General features: G+C 44.4%; 1 protein-coding gene across 3 annotated transcripts in view; it reads left to right on the forward strand.

The window, feature by feature from the left end:
- Positions 1 to 16,721, forward strand: part of LOC119186753 (activating signal cointegrator 1 complex subunit 2-like) — a 132,925-nt gene that overhangs the window by 13,390 nt on the left and 102,814 nt on the right. For 2 of the 3 annotated variants that reach the window (XM_075879357.1, XM_075879356.1), the window contains exons 1-4: positions 2,882 to 3,049; positions 4,160 to 4,357; positions 5,053 to 5,285; positions 10,338 to 10,418. In XM_075879357.1, the coding sequence (XP_075735472.1) occupies positions 4,283 to 4,357; positions 5,053 to 5,285; positions 10,338 to 10,418 (389 nt within the window). In that variant the 5' untranslated portion in view covers positions 2,882 to 3,049; positions 4,160 to 4,282. Of the gene's footprint in view, positions 1 to 2,881; positions 3,050 to 4,159; positions 4,358 to 5,052; positions 5,286 to 10,337; positions 10,419 to 16,721 lie in introns of those variants that run through there. The other variant, XM_075879358.1, reaches the window with a different exon arrangement.

Here is a 16,721-nt window from a genome sequence, read left to right on the forward strand (position 1 = left end):
TGAGGCAGCCCATCTCTATTACCTGGAGGGTGCATATAATAATATCCCTCTGCGTGTTAGAACTGCCGTCGTATGTTTAAAAAGAAAGAAAACCACCTGTCTTGAATGAGCGAGAAAAAAAAAACGCAAGGGGAGGTCACTCCAGTAGCTGCAGCAAACTTCGTTTTGAATGGCATTGTCGCGATTTCTGCCGTGCGTGCTATCTCAGCAAGCATCAGTGTGCTTTCAGTGCGAAGGGACTGCATAAAAAGAGCACTTCTCCGTTGAGTGGCATGATTTCACCAAAATTTTGTAGGAGTTCCACGATATCGAATCTAAAAGAGTTGGCTGCCAGCCTTACTTCGTATAACATTACAATTTGTTGCCATCGCATTCATTGCATTATATTCACTGTATTGCATTCAACGCGCCGTCATTTGATTGCCAGAGTTAACTGGCTAATTGCGAAAGCTGCAGTCCCATCAACTTGCAGCGCGGCGCAAGACGGAAGCACATGACAAGTCGACCTCCGAAGATCTGCCGTTGTCATCGTGGTCTCAAAGAAATTCCATGAGCGCCTAATCTGACACCCTCTCGGTAGTAACAGCATGGTTGTCTGCAATTAAAGAAAAAAAAAGCAATGCTGAACGTCATCGGAGGCCACACCATGCGCACGCAGTGAAGCTATGCACGTGCACACGGTGTCGAGAACGAAGGCCGAATGACGTGGATATTGTGGAAAACTATTCCGTCAAGCGCCCTTCATATGCAGTGCGGCCCCACATGTGACGCTAACAAAAAGCGGGGCCCACTGGCAAGGCAAAACTCATTTTCTTATTTTATTTTTAGTTTGGAGGAAGGAGGGTTTGGGCACATTCGTGCACATGCCCGCGGCCGCAAGAACAGTGCAGCGCTGGCTCGTTGGGCACAGGCGTGCCTTGAGAAGCAAAATCTGTTGATAGTCATCTCCAGGGTTTGCCCACTCATTTTTCTTTGGCTGTCACTCTATCACTTGCACACAGGCTTGCATTGACATTGCCAAAGATCGCTTTTGTGTTAATTTGTACTGGTTCGAGACTTGAAGCCTAGCACCCAAGTTTTCTCAGGCATGATAGGAGGTAAGCTGACAAAGTTAAGCAACTGAAAAAATGACTGTGAACTAGTCTTTCTGAGGCCTGCTGTTTTAACTACATACTGTAAAAATTGTTATTATGGATTTTATGGTACCGGAAGAAATACCCTAATGAACCAAATCTCAAATTGTTCAGAAAGTATTGAGAAAACAATGAACAAGTGTCTGTTACATTAGTGCATATTTATTCGCTTGTTGAGTATGTAAATGTAGTGCTTATTTTTCATAAGAGCAGCGTAAATGCCCCAATTTTTGTCGTTTGTGACTTTTCATAACGTGACCGTGGCTCAAAACTCCCATGTCTTCAGCCAAAACATGCTGCAAAGCCATCCCTTGTTACATACAGATGCCACCATGTGCACGCGTCAATACATTTTTTCACCAGGGAAATGATTGGCAGCTCGTTGTTTGTCTATCACATTGTAGCAGGCGAATTTTATGCCAGCAGGCAAGTGTGGCTAAAGCTTTTCAACAATTTCCTCCGTGTTTGAGTTTTGTGACATTGTGCATGCATTGCCAAAAGTCAAAACGAAACTGCTCAGTTCCACATCCATTGTGGACAAAACTGTGATCGCTTAAACATGGTCATAGCATCCATGCAGTTCATAAGGCTTACGTGCATTCCACATATATAGACGAAGCGAGATTGGAAACATTGTATGGGCAGCTAATTTGTGATTGTACATTCGCTAATGTACAATCACAAATGGCAGCTACAGACGATAGTTATAGCGCGAGAATAAAACAACGACACAGAGACAAGAAGGACACGAAGGACGCAAGTCCTTCTTATCTCTGTGTCGTTGTTTTGTTCTCGCGCTATAACTATCATCATGCCATATCAACTAGTCCAAGCTGCCACACTTCTAAGGCAGCTACAGAGTTCTGAAAGGCACGAGGCAAAAACAAGGCTGTTGCTTGTCACAGTTTTGACCCAGTCGCTATTTATACAATCTGAGTGCTTACTCAGGTCACGTGCTACCAGTGAAATTGAGAACGGAACAATTTTGCCCTAGTCGCTGAAGCCCTGGTCGCCAACGCAATTGTGGTAAGATTGAGAATGGCAGCCACAACTTTCTGAAGGCTTGCTATCATTTTGGTTGTTCATGAATGCCGTTTGTGCTCCTTTTTGCCACACATTTGTCGCGGTTCAGGCTTGGGGAGCTCCTAGGATCGTGCAAATTAACCAAGTTGCGGCCAAATAGGATTGAATCACTGAGAATCTTTTATACTACTAAACATGTTATTAAATACATCTTACTAACTAATAAATACATGGTAATGGGGTCGGGACTTCGTCAAGCTTTTTAGCTTTTTTTAGTCCTGTACTCCTCCTAATAAAAAGGAAATAAAATGATTGATTGATTGATTGATATGCCTGCCAGGACCTGCGAACACGTTCAAACTATCTGATGTTGCAACTTTGTGGAGGTTGAATTAATGATAATTAATTGTATGCAGTAGAATTGTATTGTTTGATACCTATTATTTGTAGAATTGAAGGAGCGCTCTGGGTTGCCTGTGGTTATTACAGTGAACGTGTTTTAATTGATTTCCAAATGTTGTGATGTGTATAATGCTATTGGTCTCGGTTCAAAAATAAATTTTGCGATGTTAATGTTTGGTGCACTACATGATAATCAGATTTCATTTATCTAATAATGTCAAGTTCAGGTCGTTGAAACTGGACTAGAAACTGGTGTTTAACACCTGTTTGCGTAATACAATATGTGTAGTAAATCGAACGAGTATTGCGGTTGTGCAGGGCTGCGTAAACGCTTGATGGCAGTCGCCGAACTTAAGCCACGTTTTTCGCCAACCAGGTACACAGGACTTCACCGGTAAGCTATCACTAAGGAAACGCAAGATACTGACGAACGGCTGCACAAGTTGGTGTTCCGAACATTCCTCCGCCTTTCCACGAATAAGGAGTCCAAGGTAAGCACTAAGAGCTTATGTTTCTCACAACTCAACGTCTCACACTTCTTGACATTTTATAAAAAGCCACTGAGAGATCTTTTTGAGTACCTGATTGCATCTGGGGTGTTCTTGCTGTACTGACAATGTATTTCTTCAAAACCTACTCTTCGTGTGGCTTCATGTAAGAATGCAGTGACTAAAAGGGAATCTGAAGGGCATATTTTCATTTTTCAATTTCACACTGTAATTTCAGTACTGCTACATTGATGCGAATCGTGTAACTTCAGATTTTTTATTCGGACTATTATCGTGCAGAAAAAATTTTCTTACCTCTTTTTTGTCAGGGTAAAAATAAGCGGAAAAATGCTAGCAAGTACCAGATTAGTAATCTGCTGGAAAAAAAGAAAATGAATGGGTATATTATAAATTGCTGTATAATCTATTGAATTTTTTTTAATTAAACATGAAACAAAAACGTACTAAAATAATGTCTTCATTTTTCCCTTAACAATAGCACTAGATTTAAGGGCATTACAGCATGTGAAGAAAAAAAACGCATGGTGAATTATGTTCACAAGATGTGCAAGTGAAATAAAATGAAAACACTGAAAATTCGACAGGCACCGAAATTTAAAGGCATTTCAGCTTCTGTACAGATGCCTTGTTCACAATGGCCTTTAAAAAGTGTTAGTTTAAAAAAAAAATTGTGTCTTTTTCCTTGGTCAGTGCTCTTTCTTTTATCACTGTGTTTGTCCTTGCCCAGGCAGAATTTCATCAGACTCTTGCCTGTATAAAACATGCAAGTAATGTTTCAAGCTCGGTAATTTCAAGCTTGGTAATGCTTTAAGTGAGGTAATTTTTATTATAATGTTAGTTATCTCGCAGGGCCAAACTGGAAAGAGGGCTGGTTAGATACCGATAAAGGTGGTTACGATAAACTAGCCTTTCGGGAAACATGCCTCGAAAGTTGTTTCATGAAAGTCACTGGTACTCGCCACTGTAGGCAAGTGGTAGATCGCAAAACCGTAACTGTTCATAAGGGAGAACAATGTCCCCAGGGAACACGGCAAATGTCAAATCTGAGAATGAAATTTCAAAGAGTGCGCGCCAAACTTTGTGCGCATGCAGGTCAACTTCATCGACAGGGAGAAATTTGCGGACCTCATCTACGAAAACTTCATCTTTGACATTCCCAAGATCTTCGACATATGCCTGCTGTTTGAGAGGTCGAACCACGACTTGGTGTGTCGCATGGTGGAGCACATTATGAGCTGCCAGTCTATGTATGCCTCGGACCTGAAGGAAATTGAGGATACCATGCTTATGGTGAGCTTTGCAAGGGTTGATACGGGGAGGTGGCCTAGCCGATGTGGTCATCGAGGGCGCTGGATGTACCCCGTAGTTCTCAGCAATAGAGGAAGTTGATTACGAGGCTCTGTATGCCTCGTTGTACGCCCGTCCCTTGATGTCTTATCAAAAGTTACGCAGCGGCCTTAAGCCCTTCATCTTGCCGATTGCGTGTTACAGTAATTTTTTTATTGGCCTGCTTGCTAACAGATTTTTTGTCAATTGTGCATAGCCAGACGTTTTGTGCTGAAATGTGTACAGCCATACAATCGCTCATCTTCAACAGTTTCTGTTGCGCTTATGAACGTCCCATATCCGCTGACTTGGTTCATGCACGTAACTATGATCAGCATTGCCAAAAACACTGGTGGATCCATACGGGAACCTACCCACCTCTCCTTTCTCCCGCCACACAAAGCAGCATTTTAGCCCTCACGTGTTGGGTGCACAGAAAGCCTCTTCACTCTTGCATCCAAACCTCTGTACACAGCCATGCCTCAAAAGTGATTTTCAAAAATTATAATATGGCTTCTTAGTGGACAAATAAATTCCTACACCGCCATCATATGCGTCGCAATTGATCTCTGCTTTCTTATGTCTGTGTGTTTAATCAAGAATGCAGTGTTGCAGTAGTATTAGCGACTGCTTTATTGTTGATCGTGTGAAAATTGCAGACTTTTGAGAGGGCAGAGCAGTCCATCAAGTCCCAGGACGACAACGATTTTGACGCCATGCCACGACGCCTGGACGAGGGAAAGGCGGAGGTTTCAGAGCTGTGCCTTACGCCATTGTGGAAGTTCCTTGAGCGTGTCACATACACGGTGAACATTGCTGCCAACCTGGCAAGGTTCCTCAACGTCTACCCGACAGCCGCCAAGATCTTCACCCTCGAGGATGTGGGTCCAAGGTGAGGAGCAGTTTCACTGCAGCTGTAAACATTAAACCAACAAAAATCAGGGTGTAACTACTTTATGGGAAAATTAGCTGTAGTTTGTATGTTTAAGTTAGGGAAACGTGAAAAAGTAAGTTTACATTTTGTTTTCCCAGGAAAACATTTGTTATTTTTTTTATGAGTTAAAAGTTCTTTGTGGTACAGTCGCTAGCTTTACAGTGTTATGTCTATCGATGTGAAGGTAAACAAATGTGCTTTCAAATGGTGTTTTAGAGTCGAAGCACCTTGAAATCTCGTCTTGTCGACGTGTCATGATGTCGTCACGGTCCATCTAAACGGGCAAGCACCAGAAAAGTTGGGTAAATCCCACCGCTTGCCACTGGTTCATGCTGTGCATATTGCCACAGGCATGGAACGAGGTTTAGCCATGCCAATGCGAGTATGTGCCTCGGTGTGAAAAAAGAACAGGACTGTTAGTGTGCTCGTGCTCTATTGTTCCGTTGGGCTTGACGTCCAGTGCTGCTCCTGTGAACAGACATTGTGGTCGTTCTGTAATCACGTGACATTTTCTGGTGGAGGTGCGGGGTAGTGTTGTATGCACTGCAATCAGCAGCAAGGTCCCGACACTAGTCGCGACTTGAAAAAACCAGCTGACCTACGGCGTAGCAGGCGACAACTAGACCTACCTCCTGAATTCGGACCATTTCCACAACTCGGCAGTACTATGGCTAGTGCGGGAATGCAAACCCAAGAAATATTAATGCTGCCTCCTTCATGGTTCTTCAACGCCCCGCGAACCCCGAAGCCATTCCATGGGGACCCTTACGAGGACGTCGACGACTGGCTTGACGACTACAATCGTTGCGGCAGCGTCAACGAGTGGAACGAACAGCGAAAGCTTCGGTATGTCTACTTTTATCTCGAGGACTCTGCACGCACTTGGTTCGAAAACCATGAAGCCACTATGACAACCTGGCCAGAGTTTTGCAACCAGTTGCGGAATACCTTCTGAAGCTCTGACCGAAAGGAGCAAGCGGAACGGCTCCTCAATCCCCGAAATCAGCGTTCGAACGAGAGTGTTGCCATATTCGTTGAGGACATGTCGCGACTGTTCAGGCGAGTTGACTCCTCAATGACGAAAGAGTGGAAGGTGCGCCTCCTTATGCGGGAAGTGAAAGAGCTGCTGTTCGCTGGACTAGTGCGGAACCCTTCCAGCACTGTAGAGGATTTCCTCCGCGAAGCCACGACAATGGACAGAATGCTAAGGCAGCATTCATATCAGTATGAGCTCCCTGGCAGTCTTGCATCAGTGTCGTCGGCCCTGCCAACACCTGACATCACGACTGTAAGAGTCCTTACGGAGCTCGTGCGCAGTATTGTGCGCGAGGAGCTGCAAAAGCTGCACGTGATGTCTTCTCCACCCCATGTTGCTGCTCTAACCGATGTCGTTCGTGAAGAGGACCGGCAGCTGGTGCACCCCATGACGAATCTGCGTGCAGCCGAGGTCCAACCTATAACGGCCCCGCGTCCAGCTGAAGCTCCGCTATTAACGTACGCGGAAGCAGTACGTACTCCTGCACCGGCTGTTGGCTATCCGTCCCGTCTGTCCACCCTGCAGACGGCGCCGTCATTCTACTCAGGACCACCGCAGTACGGCAACCCACCTTTTACACGGAAATCCAGTGTATGGCGTGCTCCCGACAACCGGCCTCGTATGTTATCACTGTGGTGAACCAGGTCACATCTACCGTGAGTGCGCGTACAGGCGCATGGGTCTTCATGTCTTTCGTCTGGATGCTCGCCAATATCGCTGAACCCCTTACTCGCTTAACGAAGGAGGATACTCCTTTTGTCTGAGGTCCAGAGCAGAAAGCCGCTTTTTCCAAGCTCCAACAGTGCCTTCAGAGTGAAGCCTTACTAGGGCACTTTGATGAAGATGCGCCAACGAACTTCACACTGACGCAAGCAACATCGGTCTTGGTGCTGTGCTCGTCTAGTGGCAAGACGGCGCTGAACGTCCCATCGCTTATGCTAGTCGCATTCTGTCATCTGCGGAAAGTAACTACTCGACCACGGAGAAGGAATGCCTTGCTGTTATTTGGGCGATAACAAAGTTCTGACTGTATCTGTATGGCCGTGCATTCAGAGTAGTTACGGACCATCTTGCCCTCTGTTGGCTGGCCAATCTCAAGGACCCTTCAGGGCGCCTCGCGAGATGGAGCTTGCGCCTTCAAGAATTTGAGATTACAGTCGTCTACAAGTCGGGCCGCAGGCACATTGATGCTGATTGCTTTTCGTGTGCTCCCCTCGCGACGACATTAAGTGACGATGATACCGATGGCCATTTTCTTTGTGCAGTCAGTGAATCTGACTTGGCCCAGCAACAGTGGAATGATTCAGAGATCCGACAATTTATCAAATATCTTCAAGGTCACAGCTCGAGTCCACCATCGGTATTCGCACGTTCAGGGTAATTTTGTCTCCGCACCGCCATCGTCTACAAAAAGAACTTTGAACCTTATGCGACTAAATACTTCCTCGTCGTACCACTAGGGCAACGTGCTGACATTTTATCTGCCTGCCACGACGAGCCTTCCTCCGGCCACCTAGGATTCGCACGTACCCTTGCCCGGATTGGGACTCGCTACTACTGGCCAAAGCTCACCCAGGATGTCAAGCATTACGTTAAAACGAGCAATCATTGCCAGCACCGTAAAGCCCCACCTGTGCACCCTGCTGGTTTATTGCAGCCTGTTGCACCCCCGTCACAATCATTTGAACGAATCGGCATGGACTTGCTTAGGCCCTTCCCGAAGTCACATGATGGCAACCGCTGGATCGTAGTCGCTACTGACTATTTAACGAGGTACTGCGAAATGAAAGCCCTACAACGAGGCACCGCCAATGAGATTGTGTATTTTTTCATCAACATCGTCCTTCCCCATGGAGCGCCAACAGTTCTTATCACTGACCGTGGAACAGCCTTTACAGCTCAATTGATGCAAAACGTCACGAAACTTAGTGGAACAGCTCATCGCAAAACGACCGCATACCATCCACAAACCAATGGTCTAACGGAGAGATTAAACAAGACGCTCACTGACATGCTATCTATGTACGTCGACCGCGATCACAAAAACTGGGATGAAATTTTGCCATACGTAACGTTCGCTTACAACACTGCGGTTCAAGAGACTACGGGTTTCACTCCCTTCCGGTTGCTTCACAGCCGAGAAGCAATTACGATGCTGGATGCCATGCTCTCTCCTGACATGACCGATATTCCTACTGATGCGAACGACTTTATCCGGCTCGCCGACGCGGCCCGCCAGCTTGCACTCAAGCGGATCCGAACGCATCGACTCGCAGAGGTACAACTCCCGTCATTGCCACATTATTTACCAACCTGGTGATCTGGTGTGGCTTTGGATCCCCGTTCGCCAAAGGGGCCGCTCGGAAAAGTTACTTCACCGCTACTTCATTCCTTATAGAGTACTACGGCGCCTCACAGATGTCAACTACGAAATTCTACTTGAAGACACAGCTCGGCGATCTCGATGTTCCCAGCAGGCCGAAATTGTTCATGTGTCACGGATGAAGCCACACTACTCCCGAGGCCACCTGACACTGCTTCATCATACGTCTTTGTGCGTGTATGCGATTAACTTCAACTTTTAATTGACATTGATCATCAGGGTGGTACTTTTTTTTTGGAAGAGGGGTAATGCCACAGGCATGGAATGAGGTTTAGCCATGCCAATGCGAGTATGTGCCATGGTGTGAAAAAAGAAGAGGACTGTTGGTGTGCTTACAACACCAACAGTCCTTCGGTTCGGCTCAACGTCCAGTGCTGCTCCTGTGAACAGACGTTGTGGTCATTCTGCAATCACGTGACATTATAAAAGTTTTAACCAGTTGGTTGCATGTTGCTACCACTTTAAACAGTAAACTCTCGATAATTCAAACTCTGATGATTCTTACTTTCGATTAATTCAAAACAAAATTCAATTTTTGGTTGGCCTTTTATTCTTTCGATGTATTTAAAAGCCTCTTAATTCAAACTTCATCATTTGGTTCATACTTTTTGCAGTTCCATACCAGAAAATATCTACTGCTTTCCCACTTCTATTTGCATGCTTATATAATCCTAAGTCTAAAAATTAAAAATAAGCACCTCAGGCCTTCAAAGAAAAAGGCTTTGCTAGCAAACAAATCTTAGTAAGCACCCTCTTCCCCCATTCCTGAAACGCCTAATTTCTAGTGAGGAGCAGTGGGAGGCTGCCTTGCGCAGCTCGAGGCCCGCTACCCAGGAGGCCATCCTGGAGTGGGCTGAGAGGGTAGAGGAGGACTACTTCAAGTAGTTCATCCCCACCACACCCTTTCCTGTTGCCCCCTTCCCTTTAACAAGGGATAAATAAAGTTGTTCATTCATTCATTGAAACAAAGCGCATGCATGCGTAAACCATGATGCTTCTCGACTGGTATAATGAGCTTTGTGCTGAAGGCACATACCTATAGCAAAGAAGCAGTTGGCAATTCACAATTTTTTTAAAAGCTCTGATCAGCAGTAAATGGCCAATAAACTCGTGAACCATACACCTTCTTTCTGTTCATTGCGTGCAGTTAGAATTAAAGAATACTAACAAATTTTTATATGTGATAAAATCAATGCCTAATCATAATGTGTGGTCTCACATCACCCAGAGTCATTTATCAAAAAACTCTTGCTAATTCTAACTTCTTTATAATTCAAACAAAATTCAGAGGGTTCTTCGAGTTTGAATTAACGAGAGTCGACACTATTTGTGAATTAGGTGGGCTTGGGATGCATTTCAACTAGCCGTTATTTGTATTGTGTTTCAGTTTATGAGAATGCAGCTGCCTTCACAAGCTTTTTGAAACATGTAAGGTAATGAATTTATTGACTTGTGTACTGGGTGAGAACTTCATATACACGGGGGAGAGACATGTTCGGCGTCATGATTGTTGTTTATGCTTGAATTTGGAAAAGGTTATGTAGCAGCGTTGGCACAAAATTGTGTGACAGCATCAAACCTATTTTTGCAGGTTAGCACGGTTTTTCGACGCCACTTTTCCTGTACTGAAGGAGGAGCTTGTGCGCCGCAACAAGTCGGAGCCTTTCGAACCGTAAGCAGCCTGATAACCTCTTGGTTGGCACAGCATGCTTACAGCTAGAAGACAACCTGTGGCAATAGTGGTTAAAGGGGCCATGACATGGTCACCCAACAATGTGTGGTTTTCAGCAAAAAATAGGAGTAGAGGGTCTATACTACACATATGCATATATTGAAAGTGGACTGTAAAGGAATCTTTCAGAGCAAAACAAGCCATTTAAATTACCGGCTATAAACACCACTTACCGCCGACGACCGCCATTTGCTATGGCGCCTGTGACGCCAAGCTCTGTATCATGCCGAACCATCGTCTGCTATCAAAGTTTCAGGCACTGCGAAATTGTTCAATTTCAGTGCAAAGTAGAAGAAAAGCTAAAGTACCTTGATTTCTAGCGCAGCTCATCACAGACCAATGTCGTTCACCGGAATGCAGGCGACGATTGCACGGCAACCTACTTGTTATGTGAGAGATAGTGAGTTGCCCGACTCTCAGACCGCTCGCGTGTTTATGAAGATATTCAATAATAAATTGAGTGCTTGACCAAGCGTGCCAGAATATCGCCAGTTTGTCGGTGGACGCACAAGAATTACCCCACAATGCACAGCTTATGATTGAAAATTGGATGTCATGGCCCCTTTAGAGCTCATGTTTTTGTAGCGGAAGTGGTCGAATTGTGTGCATTTTTTGTTTCCATCACGCCACTCAGCTTGGGCATGCAGCAGATCTTGAAAATATTGACTTCTGAAATTGTAACAGATCAGGAATACAGCAGATCACGTCTGTATGTGATAATTGCTTCTTGCCACAAAATTAAAGAGTGGAACATTGACCTTACTTCTATATCGATGAATAACATAATGAAATATTAACATTATGTTGGTGCAAGACATAATGAAAATGGAGTTGTGAAAGCACACTTTACAGGCTAGTTCTTATCCAGTGTTTGTCTATGGTGTGACCCTTTTAATGCTGTCATTGATTTTTATTCAAGTGCAAAAAAAATTACACAAGAGAGGGCTAAACGCAATCACACCTGACGAGGTCCTCCCACAAAAAGAACAGTTTGCACTTAAGCAATGGCAGCAAAAAAAAAAAAAAAGACGGAAACAACTGAGAAACTTACACAAAAAAAGTAGTATTTCACGTACAACTTTGAATACATTAGAAAGATAGAATAACATTTTACAAGTAAATATATAATAGAATGCATCACAATTGATATCGAAAACACTGAATGCAAGTAGCAGGCAATATGCATTGAGTGACACTCAAAAAAAAAATTATGTCGGTGGACGTAGTTTAATTATTTGACGATTATTATTTTTTTCCTGATTTGTATTTTTTTATTATTTCTTCGATATCTTTGTTGTTCTTGAAGAGTTTTGTAATCTCGTAGTGCAACATTTGCGAACTGCAGTTTGTCCGTATCCTGTTATTCCTGTAGCTAATATATCGGAACGTATTTGGTAGGCTTGTGCGAATAGTGAATTTTAGGTTCAAAGAAAATAGTAATTTTGATCGAATAATTTTGAATTGAGTTCAAGTAGTATGTATGACATATAAAAAAAGGGAATATCTATCAAGACCTAACTAGCCTGCACAATATTCCTTTTGAATTGAAATAGGGACTCTATGCAAATGCCTTTTTTTTTTTTTCAAAGGAAGTCGAAACAACCTTGAGTAGCAGTTTCGGTAAAATGCGAGTGATAACCTGTAAGTTACTTAACGTTTTAACAATTATTATACTTGGAGCATATAAGCTGTCATAACAAGCTTCATAAAATGAAGAATTGATTTGAGGGAAACATGTTTCTTTAAAGGGGCCCTGCAACACTGTTTCAAGTAGCCATGGAGCCAGTAAACATGCTTGTTGCCTCACAAATATACTGCCGCAAAGTTTCTAGAATCGGTACAGTACGAGCGGAGTTTAAAAATTTTGTCGCACGCTGCAATTGCATTCTCTCTTCTTGTCCCTACGAAATAGCTGGAAGTTAAGCAGGAAGGAACGGCATGGCAAAAGAAATACGTCACATGCACCTCGTGACCTTGAGCACACCCCCCCCCCCTCCTTTTTTTTTCTTCGAAAACACGGATTTTCAGTGCGATGGCGATTGTATTCGAGGACAAGCGGTGGCCTCCAGAGACGGTCCCAGTAACGACAAGCGCGCCATGCTCAAATCAGCCAATGGCTGTGATTAGAGCCGTATATTCGTTCTTGGCTGTGACAAGTGATTTTTGAGCTTGTAGTGTCATTTGCCTAGGGAAAAAAGCTATTTTAGCTTTGAAAATTTATTGTGAATTACAGGCCACGTGCAGCGCTGTAATGTTTGCCTCGACTACCGATAGGCAGCGTTTTCTGACCATGTTCAGTAAGTGTTGTAGGGCCCCTTTAAATTTGAAAGGGGGCTTTGCGGCAAAGCGAATTTTTCCTGGATAGGGTCTTTCATGGCTTAGCACTCTAACATTGCTGTTAATTTCTGGAAATTCGAATCGAAGCGAATTCGAATGCTCAAGTATTCGTTCGAATATTCAAAGCATATGAATATTAGCACAAGCCTACTATTTGGTGGATGTTTTTGAGGGTCGTGTAAAGTTAGTGGAAAGGTAGCGTCATTCTTGAGTAAATGGTGTGTCTCAAGAGCCAAGCGCAAGGTTTTCAAGCCGTGTTTGTTTAGTATACCCAGTTTGCTCTAGTGTTCGTTTCTACTGTCTCAATAATTCATATTACTGATGGCACGAACGGCATTTTTTTTCTTGTGAAACAAATAGTGATTGCAAATTAGATTGTGTAGTGCTTCCTAAACGAACAGGCAGTAATTAAGGTATGATTGCACAAGAGCGTACTACAAGTGTTTCTTAAACCATAATGGAAACAAATTGCTGATTTTGTAGATTATACCAATTGAACTCGAAACTTAAGAACACACATGTTTAACATGATCTTGCTAAGTTAGCCTATCATTAAAAATCTTATGCAGTCCACACGCGATAGAACACTATTGCGAAAAGTATCAATGGGTTCATTGTCTATGATCTTATTTTTTGGCATGAATATTGAACTTTTTCTTGTTTACATTGAGCTCTATTTTATTTGCTATGAGCGATGTTACAATCCAGCCAACCACGTGTTTGTGTTGCTCGCTACTGAATCTATATCACACCCAGAAAAGAAAATATTTGTGTCATCTGCATACATAACTAGGCTCGTGCGAATATTCGAACAAATAGTAGGGCTTAGATTCGAATTTAAATTATTTAAAGTTTCAAAGTATTCGCAAGGAACGAATAAATGCATATTAATCAGAATGTACCATTTGTAAAAGTGGTTTCACTGCAGCGTAGGGGTACTGAACCGTGAAAGCACCCATTCAGGAGAAATCTGTTCTGCCACGAAACCTCTCTTCAAATTTAAAGGGATCCAGCAACACTTCTGGAGCATTGTCAGAAAACGCTCCCGATCTGTAGTCGAGGCTACCGAGGACACGCAAGCCAAATATTATAACGCAGCACGTCGCGAGCGGTCCACAGTAAATTTTCAATGTCACCTAAAAATTGCTCTACTCTCAGAAAATGACTCCACAACCTCAGAAAGCACGTGTGACGTATTATTTTTTCCTCCGTGCCATCCCTCCCTGCTTAGCTTCCAGCGCTTTCGTCAAGACGAGAAGAGAGAATGCACTTGCAGCGTGCGAAAAATCTTCGCAACTTTGTGCATACTGGACGAGTTCTAAAAGTATTTGTTCAGTGAATTCGTGAGGCAATAAATAAGCTTCTTTAGTGAATCTATTCCATGGCTACTTGAAAAAGTGTCGCACGGCTTCTTTAAATCAAAATATTACGCTCAAATCTATTCATTTTGTTAAGCTTAAAAACCAGTTATGACGGCTTATATGCTCTAAGTATAATAAATTTTAAAATGTTAGGTAGTCTAGGGTTATGATTTGCATCCTGCTGAAAGTCAAATCTTGCTACTACTCGAAAGTTCTTTCAAATTCCATTAAAAAAAAAGGCATTTGCATAGAGGCCTATTCCAATAAAAAAAAAATATTGTGCAGGTTAGTTGGGCCATAATAAATATGCCTATTTTTCTTTATATGTCATATATACTATTCGAAATTATTTGACAAGAATCACTATTTGCACAAGCCTATGCATAACCATTGCAGTGATGGTACCACTGCGCCAATTGCGCCAAACTGCACTGAATCGCCCTGTCTGCGCCCAACCTGCGCCAAAGGGTATGTTCCAACTTTCAGAAACGAAGCTACTTGAGGTTCTCCCGTTGAAAATGACATCGCAGTGCACCTGCATATGACGCTACCCGAGCCAAGCCAAGCCTGGGCCAAATGTCACTGAGCTTCATTGATTTACACGTCCTGGACGGCTCCTAATGGCCCCAAATGCTAGCGCCGCATTCTTTTTTTTTTTTTTCAGGGACCAACCGGAAAACTCCGCCCACTGGTCCGCGATCGCTTGGACGCATGTTCGTTTTTCGCCTGCCTGGCAGCCTTCGGGTGGCGCGGGACTGTCTGAATGATTTCTTTCAGGCTGCTGGCAGACGACAGCACGATGCGCATGCCTTTGCGGCCATCTTAAGTTAGACAAGGGAAATTTTCGGCGCCCTCTTGCTCTCTTTTTATTTTCTGCCAGCTTCTCGCATGTTTATGAATTTGTAATTGTTGCGTACCCAGTTATTTTCATCTGTGTTCTGAGCCACGTTGAGGTTGTGCATATTCCTGAAAGTCGGGTCAGCACATGTTATACTCACTAGGAAAAACAGCTGGGGAACGAGCGTGTGACTTTATGATGCGTGCTGTTATGCCTGAAAAGTCCACACTGAATGCCAATGCCTCTGCAAAGGAAATCTGTGTCAAGGCCAGCGCTCGAGCCCGCCTGACGCAATCGACTCGACTAAGTCATCAAGCGGCGGCGCCGGTCTGTCACGCAACGCACAGCGAGCTCCCCAGCCCACGAGACAGTTGAAGCAATTAGCGCCTTCCAGTCTGGCGAGTCTTATGCAATGCGTGGGAACTTCACTCGTCCTTGGCTGCAACCACGCGCAGCAATCGGCGCCTTCCAGTCTGGCGAGTCTTATGCAATGCGTGGCAATATCCCTCGTCCTTGGTGCAACCACGCGCAGTGGCGGGTCCCCGTTGGAGGATTCTGATATCACGGCCAGCGACGCTTCTGGTTGGACATTCTGTGACTCAAAGGATCCACCCGGTGCCTTAAAAACAGCCTTGCGGCGTGTCGCCAGCAGTAGACCTATGCGTCAGTGAAGCCTCTCGTTGCTTCGAGCCCTTTCGCTGTCAGCGCGGCCGGTGTCTGTAGTGACGTGCCCGGGTAGCGCGGACGCCGCTAGCCGAGCCGAAAGTGGGCGTGAAACCCGCGAAGAATGATCCGACAATGCGTAGTTCACAAACAGCAAAAAGCCCTGTTCAATGCCCACCGATGCCTTTTATACAGAGTGGGGGCGCCACCTCCCAGTTACTAGAAGCAACAGGTGGCGTCCTCTACAGCAAGTCTGCTTCGAGGAACATCGCGGGGTTCGGTAGCAAAAGGGATGAACCGCTTGATGAGAAAAACCTTCCCGGCGTGACCACCGCAAGTTTGACTGAAAGTTGTTGAGAAAAGTTGTTAGCTTCTCAGAAAATGTGGACTCGTGACTGTTGAAAGGAATTTTGTTTGTTTTGTTTAGAGATAAATTTGTTTTCTTTTGCAATCTCCTTTACTCAATTTTTAAATAACTAGCTCGAACTTTATTTACGTCTGCACTCTATCGTTTTTAGGTAGCCTATATGCGTTGTGTATATATAATATATATATATATATATATATATATATATATATCCCAGAGCAGGTGTCTTGCGGCGCTGGCAGAGGTCGCATGCCGCAACGTACTATCGCACAGAATGGTAGAGGCCAGGCCAAAAGAATCGGCGGCGAATGTGGTCATACGTGTGTGACACCCCTAGGTGTCCAGTGGAGGGGGCGTCATGGAGCTGGGTCAAAATGTCTGAGCGAAGATGCACAGGAACGAGTAAAAGCTCTGCACCATCAGGGTGGGCGTTGTAGCGGTGCAAGATGTCGTTGTGAAGAACGAACAGTTGTAAGGAGTGGTGAGGGTGGAGAGAGTGCAGACCATTGATAATAGCACGCAAAGAGGGGTCGCGGCGTTGTTCAGCAGCTATGTCGGTGAAGTCGGTAATTGAAAGAACGAGGGCCTCTTGTTCATCTTCCCTCGTGTCAGGGGGATCGACTGGGTAACGGGACAAGCAGTCGGCATCCTGGTGAAGTTGTCCGGATTTATAGGAT

The sequence above is a fragment of the Rhipicephalus microplus genome, chromosome X (genome assembly GCF_043290135.1).
Source record: "Rhipicephalus microplus isolate Deutch F79 chromosome X, USDA_Rmic, whole genome shotgun sequence".
In the NCBI taxonomy this organism is placed as follows: Eukaryota; Metazoa; Arthropoda; class Arachnida; order Ixodida; family Ixodidae; genus Rhipicephalus; species Rhipicephalus microplus.